Source organism: Lethenteron reissneri, chromosome 5, assembly GCF_015708825.2.
Source record: "Lethenteron reissneri isolate LAM-NWPU_2019-01 chromosome 5, ASM1570882v1, whole genome shotgun sequence".
Lineage (NCBI taxonomy): Eukaryota > Metazoa > Chordata > Hyperoartia > Petromyzontiformes > Petromyzontidae > Lethenteron > Lethenteron reissneri.
Window position 1 is genome coordinate 1,697,646 of NC_083783.1, and position 27,910 is coordinate 1,725,555.

Consider the following 27,910-nt stretch of genomic DNA (forward strand, 5'->3'; position numbering starts at 1 on the left):
GCACACACGCACTGCCAAAACAAGCCCCCGACATTTCCCAGGACGTCTTATCTGGATGGTCAGCTCTCCAAAACTGCGTTGAAGTGATAATAGAGACCGCGACCATCCCCCAATGTCTCCCTCGGACTCCCCCATCTCTCCCAACTCTCTAACTCCCCCCTCCCCCATCACCTGGCACCTCCCCCTTGCACCACACTGAAGAATTCGCCACTGCAACATTAAAGCCACAGAGACCGTGAAATACGGACTCGGGCTTGCTGCCGCTGATGAAGCTGACGCTGCTCGTGAGGACAGCGATGGCACTGCAGAAGATGCCCATGCTGCTGACGACGACGACGACGATGATGATGATGCTGATGGCGAGCGGCTTTGGCGAAGCTGCAGCCGATGGGACCATCAGTAGCCCAGGCCTGGAGGTTCACATATCTCCGCAGGGACTCCAGTACGGTGGGTCCGCTCGCTCACACTGCACGACTCTGCTGGCGAGGCGCGGTCAGTCGAAACGCGTCCGGCGGTCGCTTGCGTCAATCCAATGGGGCTTGATGACCTCTGGGGGGCCACGGTGGCGAGATAAGAACGACCTCGCCTGGTGTCCAGAAGGTCGTGGGGTCGATGCCGACCCTGACGCCTGCTGCTGCATTTGGAGTTTTAGTCTCTCGCACACCGTGGTGGTCAAGTGGATTTTGTTCTGGGTCCTCCGGTTTTTTCCCTTCACATTTAGAATCAACGTGCGTTTTGTATCGTTTGTGGCCAGGACGCTACATCGCTCAATGGGCCTTCCCTGCTAAAGCAAACCAATGTTTAGTTGACTAGTTTTTAAGTTTAAGATGCACAGCAGGGAGAGAAGGGGAAGAGCGCTGGATAGGAAGCGGAGGAAGGGGGGGGAGAAGGAACGACCGGACCCAGATGTCTGAGATGATGACGAGAGGGTGATGGTGATGATGAGAGGGTGATGATGATGAGAGGGTGATGATGATGATGAGAGGGTGATGATGATGAGAGGGTGATGATGACGAGAGGGTGATGATGACGAAAGGGTGATGGTGATGAGAGGGTGATGATGATGATCATGAGAGGGTGATGATGATGATGATGAGAGGGTGATGATGATGAGAGGGTGATGATGACGAGAGGGTGATGATGACGAGAGGGTGATGATGACGAGAGGGTGATGATGATGATGAGAGGGTGATGATGATGATGAGAGGGTGATGGTTGTGATGACGAGAGGCTGATGATGATGATGATAGGGTGATGATGATGATGGTGATAGGGTGATGATGATGATGATGATGAGAGGGTGATGATGGTGAGAGGGTGATGATGATGATGACGAGAGGGTGATGAAGGCGAGAGGGTGATGATGATGAGAGGGTGATGATGGTGAAAGGATGATGATGATGATGATGACGAGAGGGTGATCATGATGGGAGGGTGATGATGATGAGAGGGTGATGATGATGATGGTGATAGGGTGATGATGATGATGAGAGGGTGATGATGGTGATGATGAGAGGGTGATGATCGTGAGAGGGTGATGATGATGATGATGATGACGAGAGGGTGATGATGATGAGAGGGTGATGATGATGAGAGGGTGATGATGGTGATGACGAGAGGATGATGATGACGAGAGGGTGATGGTGATGAGAGGGTGATGATGATGAGAGGGTGATGATGGTGATGACGAGAGGATGATGACGAGAGGGTGATGGTGATGAGAGGGTGATGATGATGAGAGGGTGATGATGGTGATGACGAGAGGATGATGATGATGAGAGGATGATGGTGATGAGAGGGTGATGATGATCATAATGATAGGGTGATGATGATGATAGGGTGATGATGATGTTGATGAGAGGGTGATGATGATGAGAGTGTGATGATAGGCAGTGATGATGATGATATTGAAAGGGTTATCATGATGAGAGGGAGATGATGAAAGGATGATGATGATCAGAGAGTGACGATGATATAAGGTGGTGGATGGTGATGATGATGATGATGAGAGGGTGACGATGATGATGAGAGAGTGACGATGACGGTGAGAGGGGATGGTAGAGAGGGAGAAGAGAGAAGGAAGGAGCGAGCGGGAGTGATTCGCACAGAGGAGCGGCGTCTGTTTCCACAGGGGGCGGAGTCAGAGGGGGAGAGGGGAGGGGCTCAGATTGGGCGTGACCACAGAGGAGGCGCAGAGGGCTCGAGGTGGCTTGGATTTAGCGATGTGGACCGTGACATCGGCACGCACGGCCTACCGGTTAATGCACCTCCGATTAGCACAGTTGGCTACGTACGGTGCGAAAGAAGTTCAACATGCATACCCACATATACGTACATTGCACCCGCTGTGTTAGCCAGAGCCATGGACATCTGCCAACTACCTCGCCTGGTATACAGGAGGTCTGTGGGTTCGATTCCCACTCTGACACCTGCTGCTGTATATTTGGAGTTTGCGTCTCTCTCTCTCCCTGTGGTCGCGTGAATTTTGCTCTGGGTCCTCCGGTTTTTCCCTCCACATTTAGAAACGAGCGATTAGATAATTTTGATGAAATACATTTCCACGGGATAAGCAACTTCGTTGAGCCCTCATGTGTGGCCAGGTCGCTTCTGAAAACGAGCTACGTAGCTCAGCGGGGTCTCACCTGCTAACATTAATAAGTGATATTGTTCTCAAAAGCCAATGGGCTGATGGTCTCACTATTTGTATTTGTGACGAGTAGAGAAATCGTTGGTTCTGTGCAGAAGAAGCCAAAAGGACAGCTGACACATCAACGCTCGACTCACAACCCTCGTGGAGTAAAATACGCTTGTTTTAACGTAACAATGAAATGCCAAAATGACATGAATTGTCATGGGATTGTCGTTGTCGTTATATTTGATCGCATTGAAGGAAATATTATGGCGAAATAATTACCCGGATAGGAGCAGGTGCTTGAAAAGTTAGAGCGATTTTTTTATTATCCGCATGAGTCTCCTGTGCATTACTCCAACCTAGTCAGTGTCGCTATCTATTATTAATTTGACTGTAGAGTCTACCTGGGGTGTGAGTGGACTAGTGGCCACGGGAGGTAATGACAGGGGAGTCAGCCTACAGTGCGAAGGGACTAGTGGCCACGGGAGGTGATGACATGGGAGTCAGCTTGCAGTGCGAGTGGACTAGTGGCCACGGAAGGTAATGACAGGGGAGTCAGCCTACAGTGCGAAGGGACTAGTGGCCACGGGAGGTGATGACATGGGAGTCAGCTTGCAGTGCGAGTGGACTAGTGGCCACGGGAGGTTAATGCCAGGGGTGTCAGCTGTGAGTACGAAGGAACTGGTGACTACGGGAATAATCAAGAAGGGAGCGTGGGCAGGTGATGGAAGAGGATGGTGGAGTCTGCCGGTGGAGCGAGCGTCCGGCGTCAGCGAGAAAGTTCGGGAAGGGGGGCGTGGCCTCGGTCGGTAGATTAAGGGGGAGATGCGCGGGAGACTCGGGGCTGTTGCAGTTGGGGTCTCCGCCTGTTCACGTGCCTTCGATAAAGAAACCATCTCAATAAAAGTGCGTCTAGCTGTTCTTACATTATGGAATAAAATCCGAACGTCTTCTGCCGTTACACTTCGAGTGATTATTTTGACACGGATAATCCCGTGTAGCCAGTTACCCAGCTATAGTTTTGGTGGCACTTGGCAGCAGCAGCCCACTTGCCGCAGAGTTTACTGTTGCGGCTCGGAGGAGGTTAGCCAGCAGCCAGGGAACTCCAGGCATAGGTGATGTTTTAGAGTAGAGCAAGAGTTATGCATGATTCGTGTTCACCAATGATTTATCGTCATCAGCTGCATCATTCATCATCAGCGTACAGGGTGGATACATTGACAGAAGATTTGTCAACAAAACGGGGCTTAACGCACGCGGCGAGGAGGCCAATAACTTCCTGCGCTCCCGAGTAGCAATTTCAAATTCCTTTTGGCCAGAAGCAGCCCAAGCCCCAGATCAGGCGTCTCACTGCGAGTCGGCATCGAACACAAAAGGGGCCCTCTCAGCGGCAGCAGCAGTGGCTGAGCGCGCCGCCGAGATCCGGGCGGTGTTGCTGGTGAGGGAAAGAGCGGGGTTGGAGTGTGATACCCGCACGTGTCTCGAGCCCAGTGGTTCTTCTTGATCTGGGGGTGCGAGAGGCCCTTTCTAGGGGGTGCGAGACGTGGCCAGATGTTTTTTACGAAGATAAAGCATCGAAAACACACATGAAGCACTGGCACGTAAGCGCACCTTACTTTGTTTCCTCAAACCCTGTGCGCTTATTAACAGTGTACAATTGTTGTACGATTGAGGACCAAACGGGTGCAAGGCTGCAGTGAAGGTGAAGAATCACAGCTCTAGGACCCGGTTTGTGCGCGTCACGGAGCTGCTCATGATCCACGCTGAACTCCATCCACTGCGCAAGATGCGGATTAGCCGTTGCACAAATGCAAACGTAAAATCTGTCCAGTAGCATTGGTGCGACTGTGGTCATCCAGAACAGACACCGTACGACGTGCGACGACGCGATGCCCCGATCCACAAACACGAAGGAGGCATCGCAGCGATGACGATGGAACGCCACTCCGCTGCTCCTGACGAGGCTGTCTGGCTTCACCACCTGAATGTGAAATCGTAGTCGTTGCTCTGCACCAACATCAGCCGCCATATGACAGAAGAAGAAGATATCATCGTGGATAAATTTCGCTTTTTTAGTGTTGTGTTATTGACGTGAGCGTTGAGCGTGTTGGAGATGTGACTCAGGAACAGCACGGCCTGTCGCGGGCATCTCACTCGAGGGCGTGTTCTTGGGACCGTTTTTTTGCTGCTAGTGCGGCTTGAGTTGCTTGGAAGGATGGATTTATCTCTGCGGCCGTCTGGAACGCTCTTCCTTCCGATATTAGGAAGCCACTGGAGCTGCACACATTTAAATCATCCAGATAGAAATTCAACATACATATGCACATCTTGTTTGCTGGCCCTTTTGAATTGGGACGGCATCGTGAGGTGACGTCACGGGTCATACGAAGTCATGTGACGTGTGAAGTTAAGTCACGTGACGTGTGAGGTGACGTCACGAGTCATGTGATACTGCTACTGATACTCCTGCTGTTATGGAGTGACTCATGCAGCCAGCTATGGCTGCAAAGTTTGGTCGTACATGTTATGTATATCGTTAGTTGTTAAATTTGAATCACAGTTCCTATGATCACTGTTACATTGTTTTTATAGCTTTATTTTGGTGATTTTGAAAACGTTTTGGTTTAGCCATGTGTGTTTGTTGTAGTACAGAGTTAGCCTGATAACTTTAATCTAAATTGTCTTATGGTTGTTATTGTTTGAGTTGCATCCCACTGGCATTTTTGCACACAGCGTTGAAAAACGATGTTTTTTCTGGAAGACTTTGCTGTTTTTTCCTGGATTTTTCTGTTGCGTGTAGTCACTTTAAGATGTTTCTTGTTCATGTTTTTGTTTGTTGCGGTTGCACCCGAGTCAAGAGCCGCATGGCTCACAGGGTTATACCTCATGAATTAAACTGAAAAATTTTAGGTGAAGTCACGGGTCATGTGACGTGTGAGGTGACGTCACGTGACGTGTGAGGTGACGTCACGTGACGTGTGAGGTGACGTCACGTGATACGTGAGGTGACGTCACGTGACGTACGAGGTGAAGCCACGTGACGTGTGAGGTGAAGTTCAGGGGTCATGTGCCTCCACAACGATCATAATCATCACAACGATGGCCAGTGACGGACTGAGACAAAAATAAATCGGCTCGGGCATTTGTAAACACACGGAGGCCACAAATTGGCAATAATATTTTATAAAAAATAATCATATATTTAAAATCGGTTTGTCGCGTGACAAGCTGCATTGCACAGCAGTCGTGGCGAGACGTGGCGATGTGGCCACGTGCTCGCGTGGAACTGTGCCGCGCCATCCTCATCAGGCCCCAATTGACGGCCGACCGAGGAGGAATCTTCGCCGGGCGGCCGAATCCGTGCGGGGACTTGACGCCCACCGAGAGCGCGGATGAGCAAACGAAGCGTGCACCTTAACTCGCGAGAGAATAGTGTCACGTGTTGTGTGTGTGTGGTTCGTGACGCTGATCACATTCGCAAAAAATAGAGAGGGAGCAGAGAGAGAGGAAAGGGGTAAGAAGGAGGAGAGCAAGCATGAAATCTTTAGTGAAATCTTTCATTAAAAAAAGGGGGGGGGGGCACATAAAGCGAAGCATTGAAAAAAACAAAAAAACTAAATGATGAACGAAGCAAAGTGCCGACTACACCGAGCATCTTCTTGTTTCCTCTGATCGTAAACAATAAAAATGTTCGCACAGATCCGCCCAACGGCCTGACGACAATGACGAAATTGTTTGTTGTTGTTGACGATATTTGTTGTTGTTGACGATGTTGTTGTTGTTGTTGTCGGTGTCTGCGCGCGCGCCCGCAGCGCTGAAGGTTGGACGCCAGCTGCTGGAGAAACGCGTGAAGGACTTCACTGCGGCTCCCGTCTCGGGCTCCACGGGCCTGGCCGGTGGCAAGGTCGTCTACGTCATCTCGGGGTAAGAGGGGGCCCGCTCGTCATCATTGTGTCGTCATCATCAGCAGCAGCAGCGTCATCAGCATCATCATCAACATCATCAACAGCATGATCAGCAGTAGCAACATCATCAGCAGCAGTAGTAACATCGTCAGCAGCAGCATCAGCAGCAACATCAGCAGCAGCATCAACATCATCAGCATCAGCAGCAGCATCATCATCAGCAGCAGCATCATCGTCAGCAGCAGTGGCAGGCAAGGGTCAACTCACTACTGGGTGCAGCTCTCCCCAAGGCGCCAACGCCTCTCACGAAGTCGCGATGGAGCGACCCCCCACCCCGCGTCTCCCCCTCCACCTCACGCTACTTTTCCGCCGCTCCAAAGACAAAGGTCCCCCGTATAGCCTTTAACAGATTGTTGGGCCAAGTGTCGTTAGCGAGTAGCACCTATAAAGGCCGGCACGGCACACGAGGGGGTGGGTGGCCAACACGACGCCCGGCCGCCTTTGGCTCCCTCGTGGCGATGTTTACACACCGCACCAGTTATTAATTTTGAGGCTGAGTCGACCTAGGGGAGGCCCAGGACCGGTTCAGATAATTAATCGTCACTGATGGTGTTGGCCGTGAGCGGGAAGTCGAACTCGGGTCGCCAGGTTCGTAGCGCAGCGGAGTGCTAACCGCGACACTACCGCCACCGCTCCCCCGCACACAAAGCTAAAGACAAAGATCCCCCATAGAGCCTCAACTCATTATTGGGGCAAGTGGTGTTAGCGAGCGCCTCTGAAGGCCCGCACGGCACACGATGCCTGCTGTATAGTTGGCGTGTTGGTGGTGGTGTCTCTCTCTGTGGCCACGTGGATTGTGTTCCTGGCCCTCCGGGTTTTCCCTGCACATTTAGACTCAACGTGCGCTCAGATGATTTGGCTGCTACAGATTTCCACGCGATGATAAGCCAAAAAGAGGCCGTCCATAAATGACGTCACGCACCAGGGGGGGGGGGGGGGGTCAGACATTCGTGACAATGTGTGACGAGGGGGGCTGTTGAAAAATGTGACGTCACATAAAAATGCGCAACTTTAAATAAATATAGAATTGTTACAACAACACTTCTACAACATCAGAGTGCAGCACCACATTAATACGCACTACAATGCCAATAATTAAAAGCGATTTGAAGCATGTTTTGTTTTCAAAATGGAAATACGGTTTGGGGGAGGCAGAGCTTTGTGACGTCATATTTGAGGGGGGTCTGACTTTTTGTGACGTCGTGTGACGAGGGGGGGGGGGTAAAAAATCGTCCAAAATCGCGTGACGTCATTTATGGACGGCCCCAAATAGCTGTATAGCTCAGTGAGCCTAACCTGGTAAAATACAAAAACAACGTTTAAATATGTTTAGTTTAGCTCGCCCCCTCAAAGCTGCCAGGCGGATCTAGAGCATCTGGCAGGAGGAAGGAAGCGATGGCGAGGCGTGGTGAACCTCCCCCCCGCCACCTCCCCTTGCCGTGTGCCCAGGCTGGCGGTGGTGGACATCAAGGTGCCGGCCGCCCGCGCCTCCATGCTGCCCCGCGTGGGCCTCCAACTGCAGTTCGGCCGCGTGTACGCTCGCGTGCGCGGGGACTGGTTCGCCACACACAAGATCGCGTAAGGGCACACGTGTGTGTGTGGTCCTCAACCTCGTGCGTGTGTGGCTGACCTACGTGTATGTGTGTGAACCACGTGTGTGTGTGTGGCTGAACCACGTGTGTGTGTGTGAACCACGTGTGTGCCTGAATCACGTGTGTGTGTGGCTGAACCACATGTGTGTTTGTGTGTGCTGAATGGAGGTGTTTGCCACTGCATGGGACTCTGTCAGAGACCAGTCCAGGTTCAAGTTGATTTTGCGTAGCGAGGTTGTGAAGTCTAGAGACCAGGGTGGGAGTCTCAGCTGCAATATTCAACACAGCACAGGAGCTGGTGATGCTGCTGCTGCTACATTGCCAGTGGTGCACAAACAACAACAAGAAGAACAGAAAAGCAAGACATTCATCAACAAGCGTGGCTTCAACAATCAAACAATAGGCGACGTTTTGGGCAACGGACCTTCCACATTGCAAAATACCATAGTTGACATTCTGCAGTGTTCTCCACTCATTTTCAGAGGCGGGGGGGGGGGCACTATTGCACATAAGACGTCATCAGTTGTGTGAGGGCCGTCACACATTTGAACGGGGACAGTGGCCGCTGCATCATGAGTGCAACTTCTGATACGAGAGTCCTGCAGCTCGCAGCGACATCGTCAGACAGCGCGATGACGACCCCGGCGTGCTGTTATGCGGCACCGGTGTACCGCCGACACGTACGTTTGCGAAGAAGCCACGGCGCATGTCACGACTGAACTCGGACCTTGCCTAGACACGTCTGGAAGTTCGCCAACGTCGGACCACGCGAGCCGCTCACCGCTGCTGACGAGACGCCGGGCCGTCGAAAACGGGTCCAGAGATTTGCCTGCATTGATTCGACGTTGCTGACGGGACGAGCGCTCGCCGAAGGCCGTGCGGCTGACGGGACGTGTGAAGTAGGAAACGGAATTGCAGTAAGTCGTCATTTAGCACGGCAGATGCACTGCTGGGAAAAAAAACGCGAGAATCGAAAACTGTTTCCACATAGCTAAGGTAACGGTTTGGGGGGGGGGTACGGTGTGCTCCACTGCTGCTGCTACTACGCACGCATCGTTGGGTGGCGGGACAAATACCTGAGGGCTATGCCGCCGTTGTGCTGCGACATCATTCCGCGTTAGCGAATCAGCACAGCGCTCAGCCGCGCAGCTCAAGGGAGTCGTTCACCGTCGACCACTTACTTAGAAACGGCGTTATAACGGGGGGGGGGGGGGGGTGGGCTTCCACGTTATAACGGGGGGTGGCGTTCTGCGTTATAACGGGGGGGGGCTTCCACGTTATAACGGGGGGGGGTGAGGACTCACCGTTTTCGGGCAGTCCCCGAGATACGAACTCCCGACTTACGAACATCCGCACTTAACGAACGAACCGCGGTGAGGTTCTGTTCAAGCACCCAACTTGCGAACGCTCCGTCGCACTCCACGAACCGAACGAACCGCGCGACTATTTCGTTGGGCGCAGCGACCCTCCGCGAGACGCAGTGAGTCCCAGCATCCTCGAATCGCCAGCGTGCTGACTCAAGGTGAGTGAAAATGAATCGAATTAGTTTCTTTTCACGTTACTTTACTTTATGTTGTATTTACTACACAGTGTTTATTACGGTATCACATGCAAATGTGCAATACTTTGCTTACTGAAGAGTTCATGAATGCTTCCCGTTTTCGTTGAACCGTAACACGTTGTTTACGACTGACCGTACGTGCAATTAAATATTGAGCTTCGAGATGCGAACAAATCGAAGGCCGAACGGGTCTGAGGAACGTAATCTCGTTCGACGACGACGACTGCCCGGTGATTACAATTTAAAGTGGAAGGACAGATGTGGGGAGGCAGAGGGGACTTCGCCTGCTGCTTAAAAAGAAACGCAGTTCGCACGCCATGCCGCTCAACTCCCTCAAGGGCCTGCTGACAGGTATCGTATGAGTTAGAACTTGACAATAAACATGTTTTTATTTATTTTACCAGGTGAGGCCCCACTGAGCTGCTACGTAGCTGGTCATCACAAATGGCAGCTCAACGAAGTGACGCGCCATCATCGTCACGTGGACATTTATAGCGGCTGCCAAACACTCAAAAACGCGTGGTGACGTTGGTTCTAAAAGTGAAGGAAAAACCAGAGGACCCGAAGAAAAATCCACGCGACCACGGGGAGAGAAACAGAGACACGCAAACTCCAAATATACAGCTTACACGTAGGCTTTCACGACCAATATTATCCATAATAGAGGGGGGTTAGATCGTGTAAATATAAACGTCGTATTCCAAATATACAGCAGACATCGGGGTCTAGATCGAACCCACGACCTCCTCCATACCAGGCGAGGTAGTTAACATCTCACCACGGGAAAAAAAAGAGACACGCAAACTCCAAATATACAGCAGCAGACATCAGGGTCGGGATCGAACCCACGACCTCCTGCATACCAGGCGAGACGGTCAACATCTCACCACGGGGAAAAAGAGAGACACGCAAACTCCAAATATACAGCAGCAGACATCAGGGTCGGGATCGAACCCACGACCTCTTGCATACCAGGCGAGACGGTCGACATCTCCTAGCCACGCGGCGCCCCCTTTGCTTGGTTGTTGCCGCCCTGTTGACGTTGCGCCGCGCCGACTGTCCGCAGCTCCGACCGCGGCTCGTTCGAGCTGACCGTGTCGGGCATGGAGCTGTCCACATCCGTGTCCGTGTCCCGCGGTGTGGACGGGAGGCCGTCCCTGCGCAGCGTCTCCTGCAGCGTCCACCTGGACGACACGGACATCCGCTTCTTCGGCAACGGCAGGTGAGGCTGCCCCCCCCCCCCCTCCACCGCTACGCCCATGGGGGGTTTTTGGGCCTACTTCTCTCCCGTGGTGGCTAGAGATGTTATCTGCCTCGCCGGGTATGCAGGAGGTCGTGGGTTCCATCCCGACCCTGATGTCTGCTGTATATTTGGAGTGTGCGTGTCTCTCTCCCCGTGGTGAGATGTTATCTCCCTCGCTGGATATGCAGGATGTCGTGAGTTCCATCTCGACCCTGACGGTTGTTGTGTGTTTGAAGGTTTTATTTCTGTGTCTCTCTCTAGCTGTGGTCGCGTGGATTTGTCTCTGCGTCCTCCGCTCTTTCCCTCCACATTTAGAATCCACGTCACGCGTTCAGAGTATTTGGCTGCCACTATACATTACCAGGTGATGAGGCCACTTCGTTGAGCCGTCTTTTGTGGCCAGGTCGCTTCTGAACAAGAGCTATAAAGCAACTCGGTGGGCCTTACCTGGTGGATGAAGAAGTGTTTCGTTTTTAATAACGTGGCCTCGTGGTTTGGGGCTGTGTGTGGGGTAGGGCTGAACGATTTGGGGAAAATATTTAATTGCGATTTTTCTGACAGATTTTTTTTAAGTCAAGCTTCAGTTCAATATGCAATGTGTAATAGATGTAAAACATGTGAAGGAGCATTACCACATGATACCATCAAAATATGAACTGCTCTATATATTCTAATGCAAGGATGAGAACTTAAAATATATTAATTGCTTCCAACATGTATTTATTAAAATGTTTTATTTGAAATAGAACACTAAAACATAGAACAATTGTTAAGTTAAATAAATAAAGTTAGAATAGAAAAAGTAATAAAAAATTATAATAAGAAAGTAATAAGACTTTTCAAATCGCCAAAAGTCGCAGGCTTTGCGATTTGCTAATCACATTGTTTCAAATTGCAATTTCGATTTGAAATCGATTAATCGTTCAGCCCTACTGTGGGGTAACGTCTACTTGGCTCCATTAAGCAGTCCAGGTGTCAACACAGCAGCAGCAGCAGATGCACGAGGAGCGGCAGCAGCGTGCGTGCGTGTTTAATGGCACGATTGGGGGATAAACACAACAATAATCGTGATAATGATGTAAGTACATTCGGTGTTAAAGTTATCGTTCTCATAGCGCAAGGCTGTCTAGCCTGCGGTAGCTTCACAGTCGTGGGGCGATGTCGCACAACAAAAGTTTAATCAATAGGCTATAAAAAATACTTGGAACAGAAATATTTACCCAGACGGCTGGCTCACTGAGAGCAGCGTCGTGAGAGCCTTTGCTGCTGTTGTGGTTGGGGGGGGGGTTAAACGAAAAGCAAGGAAACTATTTTTTTATTTTACCAGCTTAGGCCCACTGAGCTAAATATCTCTTTGACCTGGCTTTGACCTGGCGATCAAAAAAGATAGCTCAGAGAAGTGGCTTATCAAGTGGAAATTTACAGCAGTAGCCGAATACACTAAACGCTTGACGTGGATTCTAAATGTGGAGGGAAAAACCGGAGGACCCGGAGAAAAATCCACGCGACCACGGGGAGAGAGAGAGAGAGAGACACACACAGACTCCAAATATACAGCAGCAGGCGTCAGGGTTGGGATCGAACCCACGACCTCCTGTATACCTGGCGAGATAGTGAACATCTCACCACCGTGGGGAGTAGAAAGGCAGCTAATGTACATACAGCCTGTTCTCCTATCACGCGGTCGTAGTTGCGTTCCTGAAGAACACTAAATCGCGTTGTAATAAGTAATAAATATGGACTAAAGCACCGTCCGCGATACCACGTGAGGTGCGTACGCAGGCTGAACAACGACTGAGGCACGTGGGCAGCATCTAGAAGCATCCAGCAGCATCCCAGTGGCTCGCGTGACGACGCCACTCCAAGGCGGCCGTGCGACCGCTTAATGCTACTCGCGTTATATCAAAATTCGCCTCCCCCGTGATAAAAATAATCAATTTGCATTATGAAAACAAACTGCGCTGAGCCGAAAGAGCAAGCGACGAGGGAAGGGGAGAAAGGCGCGATAGAGCAGGGTAGAGGGGGGGTTAGTGTGCTGATCTTATAGGTGCATTGAAAACTGTTGATACTCCGACTGATGCTCCTATTGTTGTGGAGTGACTCATGCAGCCAGCTATGGCTGTAGAGTTTGGTAGTACATGTTGTTAACGTCGTTTATTGTGAAAATTCGGTCACAGTTCCTATGACCACTGTTTCATTGCTTTTATGGCTTTATTTTGGTGATTTTCGAAAAGTTTTTTTGGTTTGGCCATGTTTGTTTGTTGTAGTACAGAGTTAGACTGATGGCCTTAAACTAAGTTGTCTTGTGGTTATTGTTGTTTGACTTGCATCCCACTGAGAGTTTTGCACACAGTGTTGGTGCACGGTGATTTTTCTGCAATATTTTGCTGTCTTTTCTTGGATTTTCTGTTTGTTGCGGTTGCACCCGATTCAAGAGCCGAATGGTTCACAGGGCTAAACCTAATAAATGAACTTGAACTTGAACCCCACAAGTCACATCGTGGACATGCGTCCGATGGACTTATGCGCCGACTTCCTCCCAATCGTGGATCCAGCTCCACGCTGCTTCACAGCTGAGGGGTTTCCTGCCCCCTCCTTCCGCCCGTTCCCAGCCTCCTGACCCTCCTCGCCCCCCACTCCCCTCATTGTAGACTTCACCACGTGATCTCCAACTCCCATTCCCTCCCTTTAGGCTCGTGGTGTAATATGTCACGGGAGCGTAGACATCCACCGTTAAAACAGGTAGCGCGCGGTTTAATTGGACGTTTAATTGGTTGTTTAATTGATTGTTTAATTAGTTGTTTAATTGGTTGTTTAATTGGTTGTTTAATTGGCTGTTTAATTGGTTGTTTAATTGGTTGTTTAATTGGTTGTTTAATTGGATGTTTAATTGGATGTTTAATTGGCTGCTTAATTGATTGTTTAATTGGTTGTTTAATTGGTTGTTTAATTGGTTGTTTAATTGGATGTTTAATTGGATGTTTAATTGGCTGCTTAATTGATTGTTTAATTGGTTGTTTAATTTGTTCACACCGCTGTTGTTGACCGGGGCGGCCGGCTGGGTTAGAACCGCGAAGCTCTGTAGCACGCACGCGACCGCCTGTGGTGGTGGTGGTGGGGGGTGACCGGCTGCCATCGCGCGTTTCCGTCCTCTCTCCGTGCGATCAATTCACAGCTGGCTCTACAACCTCTTCAACAACTTCATCGAGATGTTCATCAACAGCAGGATGGAGGGAGAGGTAACCTTGCGAGACACACGCACGCATGCGCACCTTGTACGTGTATCGCCTGCTCATTTAGTTTATTGCTTGATGATAATAATAATATGTATCTGGCTAAATCAGCCCAAGCCTCTTTTAAATCACGTGAATTGTCTGTGGCCACCTTCCTATCCCCCCGCGCCCTGGGAGAACAGACGGCGCTCTCCCTCCTTGCGTCTCACTCCTGCTCGCTCCTTCCTCCTGTCTTCCCCCTCTCTTCCCTCCCCTCTCATCACCACCACCCTTCAATCATCACCACCTTCTCATCATCATCACCACCACCAAACTCTCATCATCACCACCACCACCAACCTCTCATCATCACCACCCTCTCATCATCATCACCACCACCCTCTCATCATCATCACCACCACCACCAACTTCTCATCATCACCACCCTCTCATTATCTCCGACATCTAGGCCCGGTCATTCCTCGGGCGCCACGGTGGCGAGATATTAACTACCTCACCTTGTATACAGGAGGTCGTGGGTTCGATCCCGACCCTCACGCTTGTAAATTTGGAGTTTGCGGGGTCTCTCTCCCCGTGGTTGCGTGAATTTTTCTCTGGTTCCTCCAGTGTTCCCCACATTTTGAATCAACGTGTGTTTAGAGTATTTGGCTGCTATAATTTCCCACAAGCCACTTCGTTGAGCTATCATTTGTGGCCAGGTCGCTTCTGAAAAAAGAGCTACACAGCTCAGTGGGCCTTACCTGGTCAAATAAAAAGAGCTCCCTCCCTCCAACAACAACACTAAACACTAAAAAAAGCAGTTGTAAAGAAATTAGTTTTCAATGGGGATGATTTAAAAGCGCACAACTCCAGTGGCTTCCTAACATCGGAAGGAAGAGCGTTCCAGACGGCCGCAGAAGCGTGCCTGAAAGCCCCGTGCGATGGCGGTGACCGCCGCCTTTGTTCGATGGCTTCTGCCGAGGTTGAGTGGAGTTGGTGTGTTTGATACGACGCCCTTCCTGTCCACCGGCGCGCTTTCTCCTAGCGCCGCGCTTTCACGTCCCATCTCGGCGCGTTGGAAAGGGCACCCCCGGTGGCTGCTGGCCCTGCGCGGCACTCGGTGACTCGGCAACCTGACCCAGAAACGGGCATCGGTCTCCGAGCAGGGGAGAAGATATCCACGAGTCAGCCGTTAACCGTTGATATTCGGGCGAGGCTACTTAATGGGTTGGCCCAAATTTGCGTCGTAAGACCCCTCCAGCACCCGACTCAGCCAAACGAATGAATCGTAACATCGGCCGCGAAAGACCCGCGTGCGTTAGGCGACGAATGTGACACTGCGGTGCGTGTTGTGTGCAGATCTGCCCGCACCTCAAGGCGTTCGTTGACAACGACGTGAACACCGCGATAAGCACGATGGAAGGTGAAGCTCGACACGGGTGGTCTGGGCCCGGCGGCAGAAGTGGCCAATTCGCACGCCGCTCGGTGCACGACCCCTTCCCATCGTCATCGTCGCCGGGGCTCGGGCTCTCCGGTTGCATGTCGGGAAAAATCGATTCCTCTGCCTGGTTCTTTGTTCGGTTCGGCCCCGTAGCGGAACCGTGTTTAAGTCCGGGGTGTTTGTACCGGAACCCGGAGTTGACAAGCGCACGGGGCCGGAGTCAAACAAAAGTTCGCGACCAGAGTGAACAGAGTAGCGGACCGGAATCGATGCCGGACTGGAGTCGACAAAGTAACGGACTGGAGTCGTGTACTGGACTGGAAGCTCCACATGGCAAGGCATTGCAGTAATCGATGCGTGAAAAATTAAAATTAACCCGTAAAAACAAATTTTTTCACTATAAATCCTTTATATGCGTGGCGGCTAGAGTCTTCTCGTCCTCTGGCTTGAGATGGCTGCCACCTATGGGTCAGATGATTGCCTGCCACCATTAAACAATTGGTAATTAAATATAAAAATGTTTCCTAAAAAGTGTAAAGTAATGGAAAAAAAATTTCACGAAAATAAATTGTCACGCACAACGAGTCTGTGTGCAAAATGTCAGCTCGGTTGGATCACGGGAAGCGGGTTAAAAAACGACCGAAAGATTTGCACGGTCGTAAGCGCGCAAGCAAGTGAACTTAATATAAAGGATTTAAAAAGCGTGATACCCTTTATCCGCGTTAGCGGCTAAAAAGATTGGAAATTACGGGGGAATGTTCTGTAAATGAAATGATGATAATTCATAATTGAGATGGTGATGACGATTACACGGCTAATGATGCTGCTGCTGCTGATGATGATGATGATGATGATTTCATGGTTAATCTTGCCGTTGATGATGATTTCATGATTAATGTTCCTGATGATGATTCCCGTCACAGTCACCGTGCCTGTCCTGGGTTCGAGTCTCTCGTTGGACTTGTCACTGTTGCGCAACCCCGACATCCAAGCCAACGGAATCCACCTCTATCTGAAGGTCCGTTGACAGTTCGAGTTTTGTGTTGTATCATTCATGAAAAACAACGGACCACAGTTAACTTGTAAAATGAAATGAATAAAGCCATTCTTCTGTCCACTGCTGGATGAGAGCCTTAGCAGTGAATTGAAGGACAGCCTGTGGGTGTGTGTGACTGTGTGTGTGTGTGTGACTGTGTGTGTATGACTGTGTGTATGACTGTGTGTGTGTGACTGTGTGTGTGTGTATGACTGTGTGTGTGTGTGACTGTGTGTGTGTGTGACTGTGTGTGTGTACTACAGGGGCATCTCACTCCTCAGTGTGCCCGGGAAAGGTCCTGGCAAGGATTATTCAACATCGCCTTGCTAGGCACGCTGAGGAGAGGCTTGTGGAACCCCAATGCGGTTTCAGGAAAGGGCGGTCCTGCACAGATGCCATATTTTCTGTCCGTCTGCTACAGCAGAGGTGTAGGGAATTCCAACAAGACCTACATCTCTGCTTTATTGACCTGGTCAAGGCCTATGATACCATCAATAGGCCTGGGCTCTGGGTTGTTCTTCGTGCTTTCGGAGTCCCTGACCCTCTTCTCACGATCATTAAGGACCTTCATGATGGTGAGCGGGCCCGGGTAAAACTACGTGGCCGGGAGTCGGAGCCTTTCCCTGTACACCTTGGGGTGCGACAGGGATGTCCTCTGGCTCACATATTATTTAACATCTATTTCGACTGCGTGGTTCGTGAAGCCTTCAATAGTTGTACCGGGGGAATTTCCATTTGGTACAGATATAATGGGAGGCTGATCGACGCCGGGGTGCGATCAAGGGATGGATCCCTATTGGTCAACCACGTTATGTATGCCGATGATTTAGTAATAGCTGCTCATTCAGAAGAGGAGTTGGAGACGCTGCTGCTGAGACTGGAGCGTGCCACTAAGAGATGGGGCCTTACCATCAGCCCCATCAAAACTAAGCACCTGCCTGGGTATTTTGTACCATCAGACACTCCACCACCACAACTCCCAATCGGTGATGGGGAAGTTGTGGAGACAGTGGAGAGTTTCCCATACCTGGGCAGTGTACTTTTGACCGGCTCCAGTTTATCAGCAGAGGTCTCACTCCGAATCAGTCGAGCTGCAATATCTTTTCATCGGTTGCGTAACGCTGTGTGGAAGCTACCTGGTCTGTCGCTCCGCACGAAGCTTCAGGTCTTCTCGGCCACGGTCATTCCCTCTCTTCTCTACGCTTGCGAAACGTGGACCCCCCTAGTGGAGCATCTTCGCCGGTTGGAAACATTTAGGCTGGCCTGCCTACGATCCATCCTGGGTTTAACCAGGCTGGATTGTGTGAGGAGCTCACAAGTCCTTGAAAGATCTGGGCAAAGTCCCATCAGTGAGCTCCTCCGGCAGGCAAGGCTGCGTTGGCTGGGTCATGTAGCCCGCATGCCCAGCCACCGCATGCCTAAACAGCTTTTGTTCGGCCGGATCGAGGGGGCTAAACGGGCGCGGCACGGGCTAGAGAAGAGATGGAGTGATGTGGTACAGGAGGACGTGGAGCTGAGTGGACTTGCCGATGACTGGTACCAGCGGTGTCAAGATCGGCCTCAGTGGAGGAGGCTCGTGAAGGACGCTACTGGGCAGTTGGAGGCAGTCGCCCTCCAACAACAACGGAGGGCGGAGGAGCGACGCTCACAACAACGAGCGGAGCGTCGGGTGACTAAAGCACAGCAAGTTGGTACAGTAGGGGGCACAGGTGGTGCATCAGCCAGTCATCTCGGTCATCTCGGTCAGTCGACCCGTGGCACCTGGGTCTGCCCCGTGACCTCCTGCCAGCGGGCGTTCGACACTTCACGTGGCCTCAAGGTGCACATGGCCTGGCACAAGCGTCGTGGTGACGTCACCGCCACTTAGTGGCGAATGGCGGTTGTTGTTGTTGTGTGTGTATGACTGTGTGTGTGTGTATGACTGTGTGTGTATCACTGTGTGTGTGTCTGGGGTGCGGTAGTGTAGCGGTTAGCGCGTTGCACTACGAACGCGGCGACCCAAGTTCGATTCCCGCTCACGGCCAACACCAGTGACGATTATCAGAACCGGTCCTGGGCCTCCCCTAGGTCGACTCAGCCTCAGATGAGTAACTGGTGCGGTGTTGTAGTAAACATCGCCACTGGGGAGACAAAGGCGGCCGGGCGTGGTGCTGGCCACCCACCACCCCCATGCGTACCGTGCCGGCCTTCGCAGGTGCTACTCGCAAACAGCACTTGCCCCAAGAACCTGTTGAAGGCTACACGGGGAACATTTGTCCTTGCGGTCGAGTGTGTTGCTGCTCCATGTGCACTTTTTCGTCGAAATCTGCAGGGGGCGACACGCAACCGATATTCCGTTACACCAACAACAACAAACCCACTCCGCGTTCGTTAATAACACGGAAACGGGCGACGTTTTGGGCAATGGCCCTTCTGCAGGGCGACGCGAGCGGCGTGCCGGGTGACGCTCGCCGGGTCCCGGTGCCGGCGGTGCCAGGGGCGATGCTCACCGTGGCGCTCTCCGAGTCACTCGTCAACTCGCTGGCCGACTCGCTGTTCCGCGCCGGCGTCCTGAACTACAACGTCACGGAGTCTGCGGTGAGACCCGTAGACTCACACGGAGAGAGACCCATAGACTCACACCAAGTCGGTTGCCAATGGCACGTGAGCTTCACCGCCCTGCCGTGCATCAGAGGCAGTTTGGAGGGATCTTTTGGAAGCGGCTCTGCGAAGTCAACTTCCGCAGGCCACTCTGTCTCCCACAGGGTCCGCTTTGCTCCGACACGGTGGTGTCGCGCACCACTGCGCACCTGACGGACGGCGACGTTTGGCATACGCTGGAGTTTGTTTGTGAGTTTTCGTTTGTTTAAATCTCAACGTTTTTCCCCCGTTCGCAGACGCGAGACAACGGCTCGTCCCCGCTGACTGCTCAAAGCCTGGCGTATTACTTGCCGGAGGTAAAGGGGTCTTCCTCTCTCTCTCTGTCTGTCTCCACAATGTCGGCAGCCACTCACGCCAGGGCCTCGATCCACCTCCCCGCTGGTTCCTCGACTTGTAAAGCAGAAACCCACGGGAGGCCGACAAGCCCCACAATTCGTGAGCGGTATTATGATTCGGAACATTGGTGCTTCCTTAAAAGCCGTAACAACCAATGCCAATACAATTAGCACCACCCGTGATCAAGCCGCTGCTGGATGAAGGCCTCCCCCAGGGGTCGCCGTCTCGATCGATCCCAAGACGAGGCGATGCACCCTGAACTAAACTGTTTATTTAATTTGCCAGATAAGGCCCCACTGAGCTTCTGTGTAGCTTTTGTTCACATGCGAGCTGGTCACAAATGATAGGCCCAACGAAGCAGCGACTCATCATCATCATCATCACGTGGACATTGATAGCAGTAGCCACAGACTCTGAACGCGTGGTGACGTTGATTCTAAATGTGGAGGGACCGGAGACAAATCCTCGCTACCATGGGCTGAGAGAGAGTTCGGGATCGAACCCACGACCTCCTGTCTACCAGGCGAGGCAGTTAACATTTCGCAACCGCGGTGCACAACTGATCCATCACTCCATCTCCCCAGTGGACGCCCCCCCCCCCCCCCCCCACCGGCAGCGATCCACTCTTTGGCTGCGGCTCCATTATTATCCTCGACTCGTTTAAATAGACTACGATGGTCATCGTTGTGCCGTGTCCTCAGCGGCACTGCTCGGCCTCGGCAGTGGAAACAGAGCGGGGCACCTCCTGAGCCATGGCACGGTGCAGCGCGGTTGTGCAGTGGAAAAAGAGGAGTTCGTTTTTGTTTTGCGTGCATGCGTGTGTGCGTGCGCCTGTGTGTGTGTGCGTGTGTGCGTGCGTGTGTGTGTGCATGCATGTGTGTGCATGTGTGTGTGTGCGTGTGTGCGTGTGTGCGTGTGTGTGTGTGCATACGTGTGTTGCGTGTGTGTGTGCGTGTGTGTGTGCGTGTACGTGTGTGCGTGCGCCTGTGTGTGTGTGCGTGTGTGCGTGCGTGTGTGTGTGCATGCGATTGTGTGCATGTGTGTGTGTGCGTGTGTGTGTGTGCGTGTGTGTGTGCATACGTGTGTTGCGTGTGTGTGTGCGTGTGTGTGTGCGTGTACGTGTGTGCGTGCGTGCGCGTGTGTGTGTGATTGTGTGTGTGTGTGAGGCTCAAACGAGTACCTGGGGCGGTGTGTAAAAACACGGCCGCTGGGGAGACAAAGGCGGCCGGGCGTGGTTGCTGGCCACCCACCCCCTCGTGTGCCACAGTTACGGCCTTCACCGGCGCTGCTCGCGAACAGCGCTTGCCCCCACAGCATGTTCAGACTACGGGGGGGGGGGGGGGGTGTGGGATCTTTGCGTGTGGCCCTACTAGATGCTCCACGGGGTGGCGGGGCCCGTGTCCCGCGCGCTCCCCGCGGTGCCTCTCGCCGTGCTGCTGCGCGCCACGGCCGCGCCGCGCCTCTCCGTGTCGGCGGCACTCGGCGGAGTCGTCTCCGTGTCGGCGTCCGTCCGTGGCTCCCTCCTTGCTCTGCTGCCCTCCGCAGCGCCCCTCACACTCGTCTCACTCGACCTGGTGATGACGCTGACCCCACCACCACCACCACCACCCTCACCCCAATCTTCTCGCGCGCTCTTACAGGATACGATGAATCTGAGACAGAATGAATGATACATTTTGTCTATCTTAACGGCTCTTTTATTGCCAGAAAGGGGGAATGAACATGTTCTTATTCTTTCAAATTGATCAGTTATCTTCATTCGATTGGGCCCCGATCTCCCGGCTGCCCCCGGCCGCTTTATCCGCATCTCGGCGACTGGTTCGTGCGCCGTGGTGGCGAGAGATGTTCGCCTGGTATGCAGGAGGTCGTGGGTTCCATCACAGCCCGACGCCTGCCGTGTGTTTAGAGTTTGCGTCTCTCTCCCTCTCTCTCTCCCCGTGGTCACGTGCATTTGGCTTCGAGTCCTCGGTCTTTCCCTCCACGTTTAGAATCATCGCGCGTTTAGAGGATTTGGCTGATATGAATGTCCAAGTGATGATGAAAAGCCACTTCGTTGAGCTATCATTTGTGGCCAAGTCGCCTCTCAAAAAGCGCTGTATCGCAGCTCAGTGGGCCGTACCTGGTAAAATAGAAATACGTGGGTAGCTATCTCCCACCCACATCGGCATCGTAACATATCCTGAAGCGGAAGATCAGCGCTGGAAACAACTGCATTTGCAGATGTAATTTGTTACTTTCATCCTTACCCATGCATCGATAATTATTCAATGTTTTAATGTGAAGTTTTATCGAGGGACTGTGTTGTTATCTTGGTGTGCTCTCAGACTGTTTTTGCTGTGTTTTTTTGCCGTGGAATTAACGACACTGATGATGTACATCTGTGGAACTTCTTTCGCACCGTACGTAGCCACGATTATGTTCCTGTGATTGTCTCCTCTCTGTAGGAGGGAAATCTTCAGCACAGTTCGCACGCCGTGCTGCTCAACTCTGTCAAGGGCCTGCTGACAGGTATGGTACCAGTAAGAACTTTACAATAAACATTGAAACAAAAACAGTTTTTTTTTTAATCTTACCAGGTGTAAGGCCACATGAGCAGCGACGTAGCTCTATTTCAGAAGTCAGCTGGATATCACAAATGATAGCTCAACGAAGTGGATCATCATCATCTTCATCATCATTATGTGGCAATGTGTGGCAGCCAAACACTCTTAACGGGTGACTTTGATTCTAAACGTGGAAGGGAAAAACACCCCGAGGACCCAGGGGGAAAATCCACGCGACCACGGGGAGAGAGAAAGAACGCAAACTCCGAATATACAGCCAGGGTCGGGGTCGAATCCACGACCTCCTGTATAGCAGGCGTGTCGCCTCTCCTCGCCTAGCCCAGCATCATCACCATCACCACCATCACCATCATCATCCTGCTACTGCTACACCCTGGCCCCAACACCCAGCCAACCCCAATCACTACCCCAGCCCCTGTCACTACCCCAGCCCCTATCACTACCCCACCCACGTGGTTCAGGCACATACACACGTGGTCCAGGTTACACACACATAGATGGTTCAGGCATGCACACTATGTTCACTGTTACCTGCTAAAAAACATGTCCAATGCTAAAACATTGCCTGCGAATCACACAACTGAGATCACACAGCGGCATCAGCAGCAGCAGTAGCAGCATAGCCCCCGACTGCGAGCACTTGGCAGGACCCTCCTGCAACGGAGCCTTGAGACTCCTCGGCGAGGCTGTCCTCCGCGGACGAGCGAGCGTGGTTTTCCGGTGACGAGAGTGGCGGTGCCTCGTCCCCTGTGTCCGCGTCTGTGCGGCGCAGAACGTCTGGCGGCTGGCGTGGAGGTGCCGGGCGTGGGGAGAGTGAAGCTGGTGAACGTGGACGTGACGACTGTGGAGGTGAGGCCGGCGGAGTTCCTTCCAAGGCGCTCACCCCCCCTTTCTTGATCGTCATCATCATCAGCAGTGGCGGGCGGCAGCGGCAGTGGCAGTCCGAGCAGCAGCAGCAGCATCAGCACCACCAGAAGTCTCATCATCATCAGCAGCAGCATCAGCACCACCAGAAGTCTCATCATCATCATCAGCAGCAGCACCATCGACACCATCAGAAGTCTAATCATCATCAGCAGCAGCAGCATCAACACCACCAGATGTTTCATCATCATCATCATCAGCACCATCAACACCACCAAAGTCTCATCATCATCATCATCATCAGCACCATCAACATCACCAGAAGTCTCATAATCATCATCAGCACCATCAACACCACCAAAGTCTCATCATCATCATCAGCACCATCAACACCACCAAAAGTCTCATCATCATCATCATCAGCACCATCAACACCACCAAAAGTCTCATCATCATAATCAGCACCTTCAACACCACCAAAGTCTCATCATCATCATCAGCACCATCAACACCACCAAAGTCTCATCATCATCAGCACCATCAACACCACCAGAAGTCTCATAATCATCATCAGCACCATCAACACCACCAAAGTCTCATCATCATCAGCACCATCAACACCACCAGAAGTATCATCATTATCATCATCACCTCACATCACCACCTCCTCACACCATCACCTCACACCATCACTACCTCCTTCACCACCTCACACCATCACCACCTCACATCACCACCTCACACCATCACCATCACCACCTCACACCATCACCACCTCACATCACCACCTCACACCATCACCACCTCACACCATCACCACCTCACACCATCACTACCTCAGGCCCTCCCCACCCAGCGCCACCCCTCCCACCCCCCACCCAGCCCCACCCTCCCCACCCAGCCCCTCCCCAAACTCCCCTCCCCACCCAGCCCCTTCCCACCCAGCCCCTCCCCACCCTCCCCTCTCGATGGATGGACAGACACAATAATCCCCTGTGGGCTGGTGGAACCAGGAGGTTCCTACAAGTAACATTTACTTTCAAATTGGAACTATGGATGTGTGGGTAGGGATGAAAGTGACAAACCACATTGGCAAATGCGGTTGTATCCATCACTGACCTTCTGCTCCAGGATGTGTCACGATGCCTGTGCGTGTGCAAGCTACCGACTTGCCTGCCTTATTTTTATTTTACCAGCTAAGGCCCCGACTAAGCTACGCAGGGGGCTCACATGACATTGACTTCTCCAAGACAGAGGTTCTCTGCAAGCCATCTGGCTACCATGAGAGATTCGTTCATGAGGCTATCCACATATACAAACACAGAGACAATTTCAACCGAGAAGATGGGTTCTGGCTTAGCAATCATTGGAAGGATTTGATAAACCATTTCGGGTCTTAATTGATTGTGTTCACGCTTACGGTGACTTTTAGACCGCATTCCATTTTCTTCTCCCCCCTCCTCTTTTCCGAACATAGATGGACTCGTCCATCTGGCCAACTGCCAAATCGCTGTCTGTGGTGCTGACGTTTAAAAAAAACGCCACTTTTTTCAAATTTACTTGCTGTGGATCTAACACCTGATGACGATTGCTTGTGTTGCAGTCGAAACTTCGTGAGAATTGTATTGTTTTATATTTTTATGATTCTATTGTTTCCCTTCTACGTGACTTTACCGAAAGAACCAAGAATATAAGCTACACAGCTTCTTGAGTCAAAAGCCATTTGGCCACCCTCCCAGACGCGCACTGCACAGGCGAATTTCCCTGCCCACCGATTGAGATCTGACAAGATGGGGCTGATTCTCGATGGTCTTGTCATTGTTGTTGTTGTTGATGTTGTTCCACTAAGCTGTGAGGCTAATTCACATTTCGGTAGACTTGTGGACTTGTGTTCGTTGAGCTCCATCCGCACCGCCCTACATTTACGGAGCCAACGTGCTCATCGGAGGTGCGCGCCGTGGGGGGGGGATATCAAAAATCATCGCGATGTTCTCGTCGGCAATAATTGATCACTGTCGTCCGTTTGTCTTTGCAAGAGCTTCATCGTCATGAGCACCGATGTTGAAGTGGACATCGGGTAAACGCGGAGAGGCGGAGGCGGAGGATGAAGAATTGAAATCAAATCTCAAGCGGGCAAACGACGATCGACACAATCATCGACACGAATCCTCGTTGTTGCTTTGTAGAGGCTGCTTGTTCTATAGCCTAACTAGAAATATAATCGCGAATAGTTCAGCATTATTATTATTACAAGACGTCAGTTTTACACGTAGGCTTTCACGACCAATATCATCCATGATATAGGTTTTTGGGGTTATATCGAGTACAAATCTGTCTGTCGCCTGATGATGCCGGTTATAATTACTGGCGGAATGTCGTACTCAGATTGTAAATGTTGTGGCTTGGCTTTCCAATACACCAGTTAGTGCTGTACTAGTGACGAATTGGCACGTTCTGTTTACGTGACAACCCTCACTAGTTGGCTGTGTTGGGTGGTGGCGGGTTTAATGACACATTTATTTGGTGTCATGTGGGAGGAAATCAGAGTACCCAGCAACAACCCACAGATTCTAGAGGGTGGCATTCAAAGCTCCTTGCAGATGAGTTCATTGTTGTACTGCCATAACCTCAGTGTCGGATGGTGGGCGGGTTTTAACGACACATTTATACATTTACGCGATCTAACCCAAAAGAAAAGATCATCGTTATTACAAGACGCGTTTAACGTGCAGCACCAACTCAACAATGCGAATTTGACAGAAATGCCACACGGCAGATTACGAGACGCTGCGGGAAAGTGAGACGAACCCACGCGGACGTTGTGCCGGTACCAATAAAGCTACGCCTGCTCCGATGTCTCCGATGTAATTGTAAGACGCGTCCCCAAACCTTTTGCTTCAAGTTGGGCGAGACGCGGTGTGCTGCTGCTACCGCTGCCGCCACGCTCGCCATGCAAGTGGGATGGCGTTGCGGCTCAAGAAAGTAGTTCGCCGTTGACCGCTCAGGAACCGCGTAATAACGGGGGGCGGGGGGAGAGCATCCCACGTGGTAATGGCGGGAGCGTTTCGCATTATAACGGGAGGTGGGGGGGCATAGAGCAACAACGGGTGATGGTGCGAGCACCGACAATGCGTTCGGCGAGGACTTTGCCGTACAAGAGGATACCCAGACTCTTTGGTGTTTTTTCGGTAAAGTCACGTAGGTAGAAAATTAAATGAAATAAATGAAAACAACTAAATTAAACAACGACGTTTCGGGCGCAACACAAGCGTCCTTCTTCAGGTGGGGACAACGTAGCGAAAGCACAATCGCTACGTTGTCCCGACCTGAAGAAGGACGCTTGTGTTGCGCCCGAAACGTCGTGATTTAGTTTAGTTGTTTTCATTTATGTCATTACAATTTTTTACCTACGTGAATTTACCGAAAAAACCAAAGAGTATGAATCCTTGCTGTCACGAAAGCTTCAAATCAAGAGGATACCCCTTCTCGACCTGCACAGAACGCCCTCGCAGAGACCCGATTTGCCTTCGCGAGAAGCCTCGAGCGTGGCCAGGTCAAGTTGAAGACCTCGTCCGGACGCCACCAACACCTCGCCGTCGCTTCCTTCCTTCTGCCGGATCGCTCGGCTGTTGCGCAAGGTTCTGCCTCCACCAGACCCAGCACCATCGTCGTGGCTCATCGCCGTCTGGATACAAAGGCCGGCACGGACGCTGTCGCTACTCCGATTGAGTGGTGTTCCTCCCACGGCGCTGTCGCGACCGTGGTCTTGCTGGTCGAGAATGGCCCCGCGCAGAGCGCATGTCGTAGAGTGAATGGGGCAGAGTGAATGTGACAGAGTGAATGATACAGTGAATGTAACAGAGTGAATTATACAGTGAATGTGACAGAGTGAATGTGGCAGAGCGGTGGTGTAGAGGTTAGCGCTACGCTGCACTACGAACCTGGCGGCCCGGGTTCGAATCTCGCTCACGGAAAACACCAGTGACGATTATTTGAACCGGTCCTGGGCCTCTCCTAGGTCGACTCAGCCTCAAATGAGTACCTGGTGCGATGTGTAAACATCGCCGCTAGGGAGACAAAGGTGGTCGAGCGTGGTGCTGGCCACCCACCGCCTCGTGTACCGTTCAGGCCTTCATAGGTGCTCGCTAACAGCACTTGCCCCTACAGTCTGTTAAGGCTATACGGGGGATATTTGTCTTTGTGTGACGGTGGATGCGGCAGAGTGGATGCGGCAGAGTGAATGAGACAGAGTGAATGTGACAGAGTGAATAAGACAGGGTGAATGTGACAGAGTGAATGTGACAGGGTGAATGTGACAGGGTGAATGAGACAGTGAATGTGGCAGGGTGAATGAGACAGGGTGAATGGAACAGGGTGAATGAGACAGAGTGAATGAGACAGAGTGAATGAGACAGGGTGAATGCGACAGGGTGAATGCGACAGGGTGAATGCGACAGGGTGAATGAGACAGAGTGAATGTGGCAGAGTGAATAAGACAGGGTGAATGTGACAGAGTGAATGTGACAGGGTGAATGTGACAGGGTGAATGAGACAGTGAATGTGACTGGGTGAATGCGACAGAGCTTCCCTCTGATATTCCCTTTTCCCCAATAATTCACAACAGCAGAGGGCAGCACGTCCCCTCTCCCGCCATATCGCGCTAAAATTTGATGTTTGACACCACAGTCAAGACCGACATTTGACATTCTCATCCATGTAGTCCAGCAATATTAAGTGCCAAAACTATTATTGTTATTATCGTTAAGTGTTAAATGTGTCCAGTCATGGGTGGCTGGGACCACCGACGTCACAGATGAGCCACCA

The 27,910-nt window shown here is 51.7% G+C and overlaps 1 protein-coding gene across 2 annotated transcripts; it reads left to right on the forward strand.

Annotated features, from left to right (window-relative positions):
* Window positions 1-207: 207 nt before the first annotated feature.
* Window positions 208-25,936, forward strand: LOC133351147 (lipopolysaccharide-binding protein-like). Of its 2 annotated transcripts, XM_061566133.1 has the most exons (13): window positions 209-447; window positions 6,445-6,556; window positions 8,047-8,175; window positions 10,817-10,972; window positions 14,169-14,232; window positions 15,565-15,628; window positions 16,570-16,664; window positions 19,101-19,259; window positions 19,559-19,618; window positions 21,032-21,232; window positions 22,103-22,166; window positions 22,995-23,071; window positions 25,123-25,936. In XM_061566133.1, the coding sequence occupies exons 1-13, from the start codon at window positions 267-269 to the stop codon at window positions 25,165-25,167; spliced, it is 1,407 nt and encodes a 468-aa protein (XP_061422117.1). In that variant the 5' UTR covers window positions 209-266; the 3' UTR covers window positions 25,168-25,936. The 2 variants fall into 2 exon arrangements, with proteins under 2 accessions (XP_061422127.1, XP_061422117.1); XM_061566143.1 differs by lacking the exon at window positions 21,032-21,232 and having other exon boundaries at window positions 208-447.
* The last annotated feature ends 1,974 nt before the right edge of the window (window positions 25,937-27,910 follow it).

Coding starts and splice junctions, on each gene's coding strand:
- LOC133351147 (XM_061566133.1), top strand. CDS start 267: ATGAAGCTGACGCTGCTCGTGAGGACAGCGATGGCACTGCAGAAGATG. Junction 6,557..8,046: donor GTCGTCTACGTCATCTCGGG/GTAAGAGGGGGC, acceptor CCGTGTGCCCAG/GCTGGCGGTGGTGGACATCA. Junction 21,233..22,102: donor CACTCGTCTCACTCGACCTG/GTGATGACGCTG, acceptor TCCTCTCTGTAG/GAGGGAAATCTTCAGCACAG.